The sequence below is a fragment of the Pecten maximus genome, chromosome 11, assembly GCF_902652985.1.
Source record: "Pecten maximus chromosome 11, xPecMax1.1, whole genome shotgun sequence".
NCBI lineage: Eukaryota > Metazoa > Mollusca > Bivalvia > Pectinida > Pectinidae > Pecten > Pecten maximus.
In genome coordinates this window covers 34,779,671-34,794,636 of record NC_047025.1, presented here as the reverse complement: position 1 = coordinate 34,794,636, position 14,966 = coordinate 34,779,671, and the positions used below count along the sequence as shown (strand labels likewise).

The following is a 14,966-nucleotide window of genomic DNA, read 5'->3' as shown; positions in this document are numbered from 1 at the left end:
TGCCAGCATAAGTGTATTAGTGTACAGTGACATAATTTGCGCTATTAAGACTGTCTAATTGACCGAGGGTGTTTTCACCAATCATCGCAAATTGTGTTTTTTTTTTGTTTTTTTTTTATAAATATACAAAATAACTAGAAAACTTGATTGGAATATATCAGTGACTACTCCTTCACTTGGTTCTATGCGAGAAAAACCAGCATTGTTGTGTCTTTTATACGGCCGATCGTTCATTGATCACGCGAAGAGTTAATATACAATGTATATTATAGTGTACAAAGCACGAGAAAATCTTTGATTGCTACTTCGTTTTGATTTTGGGCATGCATAAGGATGTGTTATGTCAGCATAACTGGACCTCCACATCAAATGCTGGTATCGTTGACGTATAGGTAGAAAGTTAATATTGCTCCAGGTATAATCTATTACTCTATATGACATGTCTTTTCAGTAGGCACAAGATATGTTTATCAGGACATATTTGTGTAAAGATACAAACATTACAAAAAAGAATAAAGAAAATTAAATCTTTATTAAAAAAACACGTATAATAACGAATATATATCGAGATCACGACATCAAAAAAAAAATCGCAGATTGAATTACTTATATTTTAACCTCATAACAAGGCACTGTTAGCTACAATAGTCAAATACCTGGTGTTAGATACAATAGTGAAAAACCTGGTGTTAGATACAATAGTCAAAAACCTGGTGTTAGATACAGCAGTCAACAACCTGGTGTTAGATACAGCAGAATTAACAACCTGGTGTTAGATACAGCAGAATTAACAACCTGGTGTTAGATACAGCACAGTCTAAAACCTGGTGCTAGATACAGCACAGTCAAAAATATAATGTTATATACAACAGAGTCTAAAACCTAATGTTAGATACAGCAGAATTAACAACCTGGTGTTAGATACAGCAGAATTAACAACCTGGTGTTAGATACAGCAGATTTAACAACCTGGTGTTATATACAGCAGTCAACAACCTGGTGTTAGATACAGCAGTCAACAACCTGGTGTTAGATACAGCAGAATTAACAACCTGGTGTTAGATACAGCAGTCAACAACCTGGTGTTAGATACAGCAGTCAACAACCTGGTGTTAGATACATGTACAGCAGTCAACAACCTGGTGTTAGATACAGCAGTCAACAACCTGGTGTTAGATACAGCAGTCAACAACCTGGTGTTAGATACAGCAGTCAACAACCTGGTGTTAGATACAGCAGAATTAACAACCTGGTGTTATATACAGCAGTCAACAACCTGGTGTTAGATACAGCAGTCAACAACCTGGTATTAGATACAGCAGAGTCAACAACCTGGTGTTAGATACAGCAGTCAACAACCTGGTGTTAGATACAGCAGAATTAACAACCTGGTATTAGATACAGCAGAGTCAACAACCTGGTGTTAGATACAGTAGTCAACAACCTGGTGTTAGATACAGCAGAATTAACAACCTGGTGTAAGATACAGCAGTCAACAACCTGGTGTTAGATACAGCAGAATTAACAACCTGGTGTTAGATACAGCAGACAACAACCTGGTGTTAGATACAGCAGTCAACAACCTGGTATTAGATACAGCAGTCAACAACCTGGTGTTAGATACAGCAGAGTCAAAAACCTGGTGTTATATACAGCAGACAACAACCTGGTGTTAGATACAGCAGAATTAACAACCTGGTGTTAGATACAGCACAGTCTAAAACCTAATGTTATATACAGCAGAGTCAAAATATAATGTTATATACAACAGAGTCTAAAACCTGATGTTAGATACAGCAGTCAACAACCTGGTGTTAGATACAGCAGAGTCAACAACCTGGTGTTATATACAGCAGTCAACAACCTGGTGTTAGATACAGCAGTCAACAACCTGGTGTTAGATACAGCAGAATTAACAACCTTGTGTTAGATACAGCACAGTCTAAAACCTAATGTTATATACAGCAGAGTCTAAAACCTGATGTTAGATACAGCAGAATTAACAACCTGGTGTTAGATACAGCACAGTCTAAAACCTAACGTTATATACAGCAGAGTCAACAACCTGGTGTTAGATACAGCAGTCAAAAACCTGGTGTTAGATAAAACAGAGTCAACAGCATGGTGTTAGATACAGCCGAGTCTAAAACTTAGAGATAGATACAGCCGAGTCAAAACCCCGACGTTTAATACAGTAGAGTCAAAAACCTAGAGTTAGATCATTAAAGTCAAAAACCTTCAGTTTGATACAGAAGAGCCGAGAACGTGGAGTTAGATACAATAGAGCAAAGGACGTAGAGTCTGATACAGTAGATCCAAGAATGAAGAGTTAGATACAGTAAGCCGATAATGTAGAGTTAGATACAGAGGAGCTAAGAACGTAGAATTAGATACTGTAGAGTGAAGAACACAAGGTTATATACAGCAGAACCAAGAACGTAGAGTTAGATACAGTAGAACCAAGAATGCAGAATCTGATACAGTAGAGTCAAGAACGTAGATTTAGATACAGTAGAGCCGAGAACGTAGAGTGAGATACAGTAGAGCCAATAAAGTAGAGTTAGATACAGCGGTCAAGAACGTAGAGTTAGATACAGCGGTCAAGAACGTAGAGTTAGATACAGTAGACCCAAGAACGTAGAGCCAAGATAGTAGAGTTAGATATTGTAGAGTCAAGAACGTAGAGTCAGATACAGAAGAGCTAAGAACGTAGAGCCAAGATCCCAGAGTTAGATACTATAGAGTCAAGAACCTAGACTTATATATATAGTAGAGCTAACAACGTAGAGTTAGATACAGTAGACCCAAGAACGTAGAGCCAAGATCATAGAGTTAGATACTGTAGAGTCAAGAACATAGATTTAGATACAGCAGAGCCAAGAACGTAGAGTCAGATACAGTAGAGCCAAGAACGTAGAGTTAGATACAGTAGAGCCAAGAACGTAGAGTCAGATACAGTAGAGCCAAGAACGTAGAGTCAGATACAGTAGACCCAAGAACGTAGAGTTAGATACAGTAAGCCAAGAACGTAGAGCCAAGATCATAGAGTCATATACTATAGAGTCAAGAACATAGATTTAGATATAGTAGAGCTAAGAACGTAGAGTCAGATACAGTAGAGCTAATTAGGAACCAAGAGTCAGATACAGTAGAGCTAGGAACATAGAGTCAGATACAGTAGAGCATGATTCAGTGCCTGTTTAGTACCTGAAACCTAAGATAATTCCGGAGTAATCTTTGGTATCCCTCATATTAATATACCAGATATTAGATAAGGATCTATAGCCTTTGTTATCGAAAGACCTAGCTGTTAACTTATGCTAAAGATTTTACTGAAACTGTATTTGAGCATATCTTTACGTAAAGGTTTTAGACAGGACAACGTTTTCTTTTCTTTTTAAATGTACACGCTCTACGCTTCATGAATTTAAGCAATGTTAAGAAATCAGGTATAACTATCAATGATAAAACTGTCACAATAACTGCCACACCTGTCACCCCGATGACGGTAGATGACGTCCGCCCATCATAAACACTAATTTTTGTTCGTTTGTGTGACGAAAGAGCGAATTTATTGATCAACAGTTGCTGTTTTAACATGGTAATCCTACACAACAGATCTTCCTTGGCACATGTTGTGTTATTTGAATACCGACAACGACAAGAACAACTGGCGTTAGTCTGTGATGTTACCACGTTTGTTGTCACCATTCTGGTTTCTGAAGATGTTAGTAGTTCAGTGGAAGTAGGGGGCGTTGTTGTCGTCCTGGTCGTCATGGTTGTGGTGGAGGTTGTTAAATCCGGTGTTGTTGATTCTGAAAATTCAAACTCATTGCTATTCATAACAACAAAAATATAATTTAATATTGTGAAACTACAAATCTTTCCGGAAATCTCATTTTTACGTGAAGGAAGCACTGCGCTAATTGCAGAAAGCAATGGTTTTGTTTGTTACCGACCCGCAACATGTTGGAATTGATTCGAGAATCAAGGGTTTGTTCCTAATGTCACGTGATAGGCGCAATATGTTTGTGAGCAAACTTTCAACGAAATATCAAATTCATTCTTTCCACGTGTTCGTGACTCGATAGCCTCCCTTCTGTTGGACTTTATCGACCCTGGTTCCTACATTAAAATTACATTTGTCACACCGCTCACATCTTCCTGCTTTGGTAAGCTAGTATTGCTGACCATGAACGCACAGAGACACCTAATATTAAAGGACACAGAAATAGCCGTCGGTGACCTATCCCTTGACATGGTAGACTTGGTGCCATCAGACTACCACGGCTGTTTAAACTCATCAACGTACGATTTGTGCATTGGACCTTTGAATGTTCAAAATACTTGAATATCAATATACATTTCCATCCGATATAATTATTAATCTTTCAACTGCAATGTACATTATCATCAAACACCAATGATCCCACAAAACATCCTAGGTTTGAATGTTACCCACAAAACACCCTAGGAATAAATGTTACCCAAAAAACACCCTAGGAATGAATGCTACCCACAAAACACCCTAGGTTTGTATGTTAATCACAAAACCCCCAAGGAAAAAATATTACCCACAAAACATTTTAGAAATGAATGCTACCCACAAAACATCCTAGGTTTGAATGTTACCCACAAAACACCCTAGGAATAAATGTTACCCAAAAAAACATCCAAGGAATGAATGATACCCACAAAACACCTTAGGAATGAATGTTACCCACAAAACATCCAAGGAATGAATGCTACCCACAAAACATCCTAGGTTTGAATGTTACCCACAAAACATCCTAGGAATGAATGTTATCCAAAAAACATCCAAGGAATGAATGTTACCCACAAAACACCTTAGGAATAAATGTTACCCACAAAATACCCTACGAATGAATGTTACCCACAAAACACCCTACGAATGAATGCTACCCACAAAACATCCAAGAAAATAATGTTATCCAAAAAAACATCCAAGGAATGAATGTTATCCAAAAAACACCTTAGGAATGAATGTTACCCACAAAACACCTTACGAATGAATGTTACCCACAAAACACCTTACGAATGAATGTTACCCACAAGATACCTTAGCAATGAATATTCCCCACATGACATCTTGGGATGAATGTTCCCCACAAGACACCCTAGAATGAATGCTACCCACAAGACACCCTCAGTCACCATCAACCATAGGTAACAACACAACCTCAAAGCATATCAGTCACTATTAAACACGGGTAACAACAAAACGACTAGACGTATCAGTCACCATCAACCATGGGTAACCACAAAACATCAAGACATATCAGTCACCATCAAGCATGGGTAAAACAAAACCTCAAAGCAAAAACAAAACCTCTAGACATATCAATCACCATCAACCACGAGTAGCAACGAAACCTCAAAACATATCAGTCACTCATCAACAATATAATAAAACAGTTATTATATAAGTACTTCTGGAAATTTCTGGCTTCGCCTCGGGGGAAAAGATCATATCTTGGGGACAATAAAAGTGTTTCCCCACACACCCATGCAATAACTGCATATTACTGAGTGGGGGTACAGCTAGTATCTCCCGATGGAATTGATTCGCACAAAAAGCGGGAGCTAATTACTTACCTTCAGAAAATAACCGGCGGTGTTTCGAACATTCATTTATTTGATGGATTCTATAACATACCTTCTGACGGACAGGTGTAGCTAACCTCCAGGTATTTGTAAGTGCCCGGACAAGGATCACGGTTACCATTGGAAGCAGACAATAAACATGTTGTTTCCCCATTACACGATGAGACTTCTCCATACACATCTAATCTGCAGTCCAGTGTCTTTATCCTCGGATCAGAACATGTAACATTGTCAGTTCGTCCGTATATCGCACTTGTTACGTTAATCCCTCCAACACAGCTGATAGTCATTTTTTCACCTTCACAGACATGTACGACATGAAGAGCTGAAATTAAATACAATTCGTCTGTATCAATATCAAGGCATATGCCTGTTTATTTCTTTGCTTTTGGATTTTTGGCATATCAAAAGCTGATAATATGTAAAAACAGTGTCCATTAGTTTACTTTTTCACGTCCATTCGGGAATCGAAACACGGTCGTCTAGAAACATAATTTGTCCTCCTAAGATCCTTGTTTTATCAAACTGTGCTTTCAAAATAAACAAAAGTCGACATGTTTTATAAACTTATACGTACAAACGAAGTTGTCATTGATGATTAACTTTACATACCGACGCAGAAAGTCGTCATTTATATAAAGCTATACCAGCTAACACATAAAATCGTCATGTAAACCAAATACATGTAAACATAAAAATCTTATGCTTGGTGGCTCCATAAAAAAACTTTTAAATGACCTCTTTCACGAACAATAGAATTTTGCCAACGAACCAATTTGACCGAAACCAGATGATATCTGTAGCACCCTGAGAGTGAACACTAGAAATGGGATTGAAAAATTCAAAAGGTCCCATGGGTCTGAGCTATAGCCAAAGCAAACTTGTCAATCAGAGGTGTATGACTAGGTTCACTTTTTCATCCAAAGCACTATCAAAACAATATCTTATCTGGTAAAAAAAATGATCTTATTTTCTAAAGAGTATGATTTACTGCAAATTTGTGTTCTATATATGTAGGTATATATTACACAATAAGAATTTAGCACAAATATAAAGAAAAAAGTTGTCAAAATATTGAGGCGATTTTTTACCTATTTCAATTGTTTACAGACATGATACACCCACTTCCGGATCTTGTGCACAAACACTATTTTGTTACTTTTTGGCACATTAAGTTTGCTTAATTTCTCGAAAATATCAAGAAATCTCATGATTGGTATAGCTGTCATTTAAAACAATATATGCAAGGCGTCACTATCTCGAAATTGTCATTATCAACTGCAATGTTATTGATATGGCTGTTTTTTTAATTTATCTTCGTTTTTCAAATGATGATATCAATTTTTTTTTTTTACTTTTGACATGATATCATGCATGAAACCATATTTTATATTATATTATACGACCTCAGATTTATTTACGCCACAAGTCGCAAACAAAACACCATGTTTGGATCCAGTTTGAAACGTACATATTCCTGCCTTTGTCCTGCAGGAAAACGGACATCATTTATATGTGCTCATGTTGCATCGATGCTGTACTATCATGGTTATTATAATCAGACAAATCCCAAAGCACTCAAGTCAGCAAGTCGTGAATTCAGCAATTCTGTGCTGTAACTTGGTCATCCAGATTTAAACTTCACTTTACCCGCATATAAACAGAACATCATCCCTTTTCAAAGCTAAGAAAATGTCCAGAAGGATATAAGAATAATGGAAATAGTTTTCTTGCGTGTTTTGCTGATTTCATACAGACCCCTCTGGGCCTCTTTTTGTGTTCAGAAATAGTTTCACAGATACTATCATATCAAATGTTCCATCAAAATATTTATATAATCATTTGAAAAATGAGAAACTGAAGATAAAGTTCAAAAACAGCCATATCAATAACATTGTATTTCATAATTGCGATTTCGAGATACTTACTCCTTGCATATATTGTTTTTGTCGCAAATTTGCTGGTCATGGAATTTCTTGAAGTTTTCAATACATTAAGCAAACTTAATTCGCCAAAAAATATTTTAGTGCTTATTGAGTGTGTTTATCACTTCCTTAAAAATCTGAAACAGCTAAAAATATGACAAATTTACTGGTCCTAGATTTTTCCCGAATTTTTACCATAATAAGTTTACATAATGAGCCAACTAATCACAAAATATTTTTGGTGCAGAAGAAGTGAGTATATCGTTTCCGTAGAAATCTCACAGGGCTAAAAATATGACTAAAACATTTTTGTATTTAAATTGATGTTACATATTTGTTGCGAATATTTTCTCTACATACTTTGGTTAATAATTTGCAGTCCATTGTACTCATTGTACTCATTGACTGCTCCAGGTAGACCAATCTTCATATCACCCTACCTAAAGGGCCATCAATGTATAATGTTGTCATTTAAATCAAACTACAGTGTATGCATACCAACACAGAAAGTCGTAATTTATATAAAACTATATATACTGACATAGAATGTTGTAATTTATATAAAACTATATAAACCAACACAGAATGTTGTCAATTATATAAAGCTGTGCATAAGAGCACAGAATGTTGTCATATATAACTATGCATACCAATACGGAATGATCTCACTGATTAAAAAACTATACATAAAGAATGTTGTCATTTAAAAAAGATATATGTAACGACATATAATGGAATATTGTCATTTATATGAAATTATACATACTGACACAGAATATTGTAATCGATATAAAAATATACATACCAACACAAAATGTTGCCATAAATATAAACTATATATACCTATACAAAATGTAATTTATGTAAAAATATACATCCCAAAATGTTGTCATACTGACACAGAATTGTGTCATTGATGTAAAACTATACATACCCCACACAGAATGTTGTCATTAATATTAACTATATACAATGAATACCGATACAGAATGTTGTCAATTATATAAAAATATAAGTAACAACACAGAATGTTGTCATTTATAAAAAAAAAACTGTACATACTGACAGATAATATTTTCATGTATATAAAACCTAACATACCATCACAGAATATTGTCATTTATATATATTTACATCTCTCCTTTTTCAGCTTTTTAAACTGCGAATGAATTAGGGTAAACGCAGTGAAAAAAATCGGAGCGGATTAATAAGCGCGGAAATCGGTAACATAATCATAACGTCATCCCTTTGAGACGTTACGAAACGTCGCCATTTTGAAAGGATTTGTCAACGAAATTTCAGTGTTTTTCCCCCCTGTTTTCCAATTATCTTACATCAAGTGATTATTTTGTCTAAAACTAAACTGAATATTGCGGAATTGGGTGCATATTTAACTTCTCCGCGACGATGGCTACAACAAATAGCTGAAGCGTACAGCTCCTATAGAACATTTGACCACGTCACTACTAAAATCTGTATCAATACACGCTGTGCTTGAAAACCATAGTCATTCTGAGACAGAAATTGTTGAATATGATTATATCAATTATAAATGAATTGAAAGCGTAAAAGGCATTTTAAAAAATGTCTCTTTTAATTTTGTTAACAATACTGGTGATTCACTGGTAGATTCATTAGAACTATATTATCTAAGCAACCACAGCTGCCGTAGTTACCAACGTCGCGACACATCCCAAATTTTATTTTCTTCGTACGGTATTCCAACGATTTGTTTGATGTAAATATATGCATTGAACGGTGTTTTTATTGTGTTTACGGTGGTAATAACATGAACGCAATGGAATACATACATATCCCATTGCGTTCATACCAACGTAAACGCAACAACACCGTCCAATCCCTATAAAACTATACGCAACAACACAAAATGTTGTCAATTATATAAAATTAAACATACCAACACCCCCAGACGTTCTTCAAAGAAAAAATATGCATACCAACACAGAAAGTTATCACTTCTATCAAATTATACAGACCAACAGAGAATTTTTTCATTGATGTAAAACTATACTCACCATTGTATCGGTATTTATCTTAATCTATACATAACAACACAAACTGCTTTCATTTATATAAAACTATACAAACAGGCACAGAATAATGTTTTTCATAAAAAATTCTATCTAATTCATCCCACAGTTGTTCAATTGAGAACAAATCAGGGCTATGCGGAGGCCATTCCAGAGGGATTATGTTCTAGGTTGCAAGACAGTCCCTACAAACTCTCGCAACGTGTAGTCAAACGTTCTCCTGCCGAGAACTCAAATGATGCCTCTTAATGAATGGCACACCATAAGGCCTTAGGATCTCATCTCGATAACATAGCATACATGCATTAAATATCCGTTAATGATCACTTAAGGTGTATTTAACACATGAGAAGTTCCTCCCCAAACCGTAACAGATCCATCCCCAAATATGTCGCGCTCCAAGACATAATCGTCTTCAAAACGCTCCTCTCGACGTCGGTACACACGTTGACGGCTATCTGATCGAAATAGCGTGAATAGGGATTCATCCGTGAAGACCAGGGACCTCGAACGTCTCATTGGAAAACGTTTCGGGATAAGTGCCGTCAATCATCGCAAGCGACTCGCTCGGCGTTGAGGTGTTAGTTACTAACCACCATAACAGAAACGTGAGCGTACATTTGACTCTCTCAGTCTATATATGTTGTACAATATGCTCGAAGTGTTTCATGAATGATTTTCATATGACTTTATTACATAAATTGAAGGATAAACTAAATACATGTAACGAACTCAAGATATATGCTGATATCCGCAGTGATCCATGAATAAACCATTTAACAAATGTGTCAACAATGTATATGTGATACAGTAGAATTATTTACATGCTCATTATCGTGTGAGAATGAAATCGTAAATTGTAGAATGCGAGGAAACAAGTAGGGATATTATGTTAAATTTTATGCTAGAATTGCTAGGTTTATACCTAAGCCGTGATAAAATGATGGATGGTGTTGTAAATGTTATTGAGACTATGATGATAAACATGACTGGAAGGTTTGTGAGATGGAGAGTTTACTCTAAGTAATAAATGTATATAATATAAATGTAAGCATGACTGGAAGGTTTGTAAGATGCAGAATTTACTCTAGATAATTAATGTATATATAAGTGTAAGCATGACTGGAAGGTTTGTGAGATGGAGATTTTACTCTAAGTAACATATAAATGTATATATAAGTGTATACGTATATATGTAGAAATAATATGAAGGAAAGATTATGTATTAAACAATTGGTATAATGAATTGTATATGTGCATACATCAAGATACATTCTGTAAACTGATGGGTATCCTAGAGGAGGAAATAGAGAGTATCTGTCTGTATATTCAATTATACACAGAAAGCTATACATACCAACGCAAAACGTCATAATTTATATCAAAGTACAAGTACCAATATATTAAAGATAAATAAAATTGATGCGCCAAGTTTATACAACGAATGGTCCAAAGGCCATTGATCATGTATTTCGCCATTAAATGTCCATTTCCATTCTGTTCAGGGCACTACATAGCAAATCGGTTTATCAAGGGTGGGCCTATCTCGGCATATAAACTAAAACTACTCCTAAGATTATACAATGAAAGAACCATAGGTCATTTACCATGTATTTCATCATTAGATTTAAAATGTTATTGTAAGCATTATTTTGCTTTTTTCAATCTTAATTTTCATTAATTCATGGACAAATCTATCAAATTAGTTTATGATCAAAATGTACGGCTATAGTAATTTCAGACAGTAATCATTTAGATGAATGTATACATACCGACACTGAAAGTTGTCAGTTGGATGAAAATGCAACACTGGAAGTTGTCAGTTGTATTAAATACACGTATATACTAACACTGGAAGTTGTCAGTTATATAAATATAAATATATATACCAACACATGAAGTTGTCAAAAGCATACGGTATTTGTATACGATACGCCTTTTTCCTGTACATTTCGACGTTAATTTCATTACATGTAGGCACAAACACGTATAATCATCGTTTCATTAATAGAAATTGTGCATATTTCTAATGTGCGAACGACATAATGCCCATTTAAAGCCTTCAGCGATATAATCATATACATACATGCGTACCAAAAGAGAATGGGATATATATATAATACACACATAACAACATATTTAATACTGTCATTTGGTGTCATTCTGTTTCTCCCAGAACTGAAGAATATATGTTTGGTTGTCCCAAAATCTTATGTAAACAATACAGGAGGAGTGATGTTTTAACAGATACACTACCTGTATTTTAATGTTTTAACAGATACACTACCTGTATTTTAATGTTTTAACAGATACGCTACCTGTATTTTAATGTTTTAACAGATACGCTACCTGTATTTTAATGTTTTAACAGATACACTACCTGTATTTTAATGTTTGAACAGATACGCTACCTGTATTTTAATGTTTTAACAGATACGCTACCTGTATTTTAATGTTTTAACAGATACGCTACCTGTATTTTAATGTTTAACAGATACGCTACCTGTATTTTAATGTTTTAACAGATACGCTACCTGTATTTTAATGTTTGAACAGATACGCTACCTGTATTTTAATGTTTTAACAGATACGCTACTTGTATTTTAATGTTTTAACAGATACACTACCTGTATTTTAATGTTTTAACAGATACGCTACCTGTATTTTAATGTTTTAACAGATACACTACCTGTATTTTAATGTTTTAACAGATACGCTACCTGTATTTTAATGTTTTAACAGATACGCTACCTGTATTTTAATGTTTTAACAGATACGCTACCTGTATTTTAATGTTTTAACAGATACGCTACCTGTATTTTAATGTTTAACAGATACGCTACCTGTATTTTAATGTTTTAACAGATACGCTACCTGTATTTTAATGTTTTAACAGATACGCTACCTGTATTTTAATGTTTTAACAGATACGCTACCTGTATTTTAATGTTTTAACAGATACGCTACCTGTATTTTAATGTTTTAACAGATACGCTACCTGTATTTTAATGTTTTAACAGATACACTACCTGTATTTTAATGTTTTAACAGATACACTACCTGTATTTTAATGTTTTAACAGATACACTACCTGTATTTTAATGTTTTAACAGATATACTACCTGTATTTTAATGTTTTAACAGATACACTACCTGTATTTTAATGTTTTTACAGATACGCTACCTGTATTTTAATGTTTAACAGATACGCTACCTGTATTTTAATGTTTTAACAGATACGCTACCTGTATTTTAATGTTTTAACAGATACGCTACCTGTATTTTAATGTTTTAACAGATACGCTACCTGTATTTTAATGTTTTAACAGATACGCTACCTGTATTTTAATGTTTTAACAGATACGCTACCTGTATTTTAATGTTTAACAGATACGCTACCTGTATTTTAATGTTTTAACAGATACACTACCTGTATTTTAATGTTTTAACAGATACGCTACCTGTATTTTAATGTTTTAACAGATACGCTACCTGTATTTTAATGTTTGAACAGATACGCTACCTGTATTTTAATGTTTTAACAGATACGCTACCTGTATTTTAATGTTTTAACAGATACGCTATCTGTATTTTAATGTTTAACAGATACGCTACCTGTATTTTAATGTTTTAACAGATACGCTACCTGTATTTTAATGTTTTAACAGATACACTACCTGTATTTTAATGTTTGAACAGATACGCTACCTGTATTTTAATGTTTTAACAGATACGCTACCTGTATTTTAATGTTTTAACAGATACGCTACCTGTATTTTAATGTTTTAACAGATACGCTACCTGTATTTTAATGTTTTAACAGATACACTACCTGTATTTTAATGTTTTAACAGATACACTACCTGTATTTTAATGTTTTAACAGATACACTACCTGTATTTTAATGTTTTAACAGATACGCTACCTGTATTTTAATGTTTAACAGATACGCTACCTGTATTTTAATGTTTTAACAGATACGCTACCTGTATTTTAATGTTTTAACACATACGCTACCTGTATTTTAATGTTTTAACAGATACGCTACCTGTATTTTAATGTTTTAACAGATACGCTACCTGTATTTTAATGTTTTAACAGATACGCTACCTGCATTTTAATGTTTTAACAGATACGCTACCTGTATTTTAATGTTTTAACAGATACACTACCTGTATTTTAATGTTTTAACAGATACGCAACCTGTATTTAATGTTTTAACAGATACGCTACCTGTATTTTAATGTTTTAACAGATACGCTACCTGTATTTTAATGTTTTAACAGATACAATACCTGTATTTTAATGTTTTAATGAAACTATGCCTGTATTTTATGTATAATGTATGTATCAATACGCGACACTTTAATGACATATCTGAATCTGCTATCACATATCTACCTGTATTACTTTTACTTTTACTTATTACAGAGAGATAATGACCTTCTGTGCTTACTTAATAATTAGACCCCTGTGTTAATAAATCTTGTTTGTCCAAAAAAGGGTTTACCTGGATTTTCAGTTTTGGGAGAAACAGAAGTAAACCAATTAAAACCATCATTTACGTGTATATAAATCTATACATACCACCAGTCACTGCCGTGAAAAGTAATCCGGATTGAATAAACAACGAAAGGATAGAAGTCGTCATCCTTCTTTTTAACTTTCAATCCTCTTTAACTAATCAACATACATCGTTCCCCGTTCGTTTCTATATCAGCTATCCTCGATTTTCAAATGATGCTTTCTGTTTTATCGTTTAAGTCACACGCGCATGAGGTATTGATCGAAAAGCTATCATTGGTTGTTATTGGTTATAGACAGCCTTTCCTGATTACACCACCAACCATTTTATGTCCACAGTCTGGAGGCCTATATAGATTCCATAAGGACTCTCCCTAGGTGTTATCATATAAAAAGGTGACTTTGTCTACGATTAAGATATCATCAAAGCCCGATATGAACGAATATCTTCTTTTTTCTGTTGGTTTGAATAGTTACAGCTAGAACAGTACATTATTCACCAGAATTCTATCCTGACTTAGTTTTTTATTGGTGCAGTCCACCTTGACAATTTTTCGTCTTACCCAGAACAACAAACTGATGTTAACGTGTAAGTCTTCACATAGTACGGAATATAACAATGACTACCTACACGTGTAAATTATCATTTAGCCCCAAACAAAACAAATAAATTATCATATAGCCCCGAATACAACAATGATGATCACTTACACGTGTAAATCTTCATATAGTCCCGAAAAAACACAATGATGACCACTTTTGGATGCATTTTATTTATTATTGTTTTCATCAAGCAATATAAATTCCTGATGTGTACACAAAACGTGGCATATGATCATTT

The 14,966-nt window shown here is 34.3% G+C and overlaps 1 protein-coding gene across 1 annotated transcript; it reads right to left on the bottom strand.

Moving 5' to 3' along the window:
* Positions 1-517: 517 nt before the first annotated feature.
* Positions 518-14,329, bottom strand: LOC117338254 (rhamnose-binding lectin-like). The gene is made up of 3 exons (XM_033899525.1): positions 14,189-14,329; positions 5,678-5,950; positions 518-3,815 (listed from the first exon to the last, which is right to left on the bottom strand). Exons 1-3 carry the CDS (start codon positions 14,250-14,252, stop codon positions 3,370-3,372), a joined length of 783 nt encoding a protein of 260 aa, XP_033755416.1. The 5' UTR covers positions 14,253-14,329; the 3' UTR covers positions 518-3,369.
* Positions 14,330-14,966: the final 637 nt, after the last annotated feature.

Bases quoted from the DNA above. Each gene is read 5' to 3' on its own strand.
- LOC117338254 (XM_033899525.1), bottom strand. From the start codon at position 14,252: ATGACGACTTCTATCCTTTCGTTGTTTATTCAATCCGGATTACTTTTC. The intron at 5,951-14,188 runs GTATGTATAGAT...ATTTAATTTCAG, and splicing joins TTTCACGGCAGTGACTGGTG to CTCTTCATGTCGTACATGTC. The intron at 3,816-5,677 runs GTATGTTATAGA...TTGAATTTTCAG, and splicing joins CTACACCTGTCCGTCAGAAG to AATCAACAACACCGGATTTA.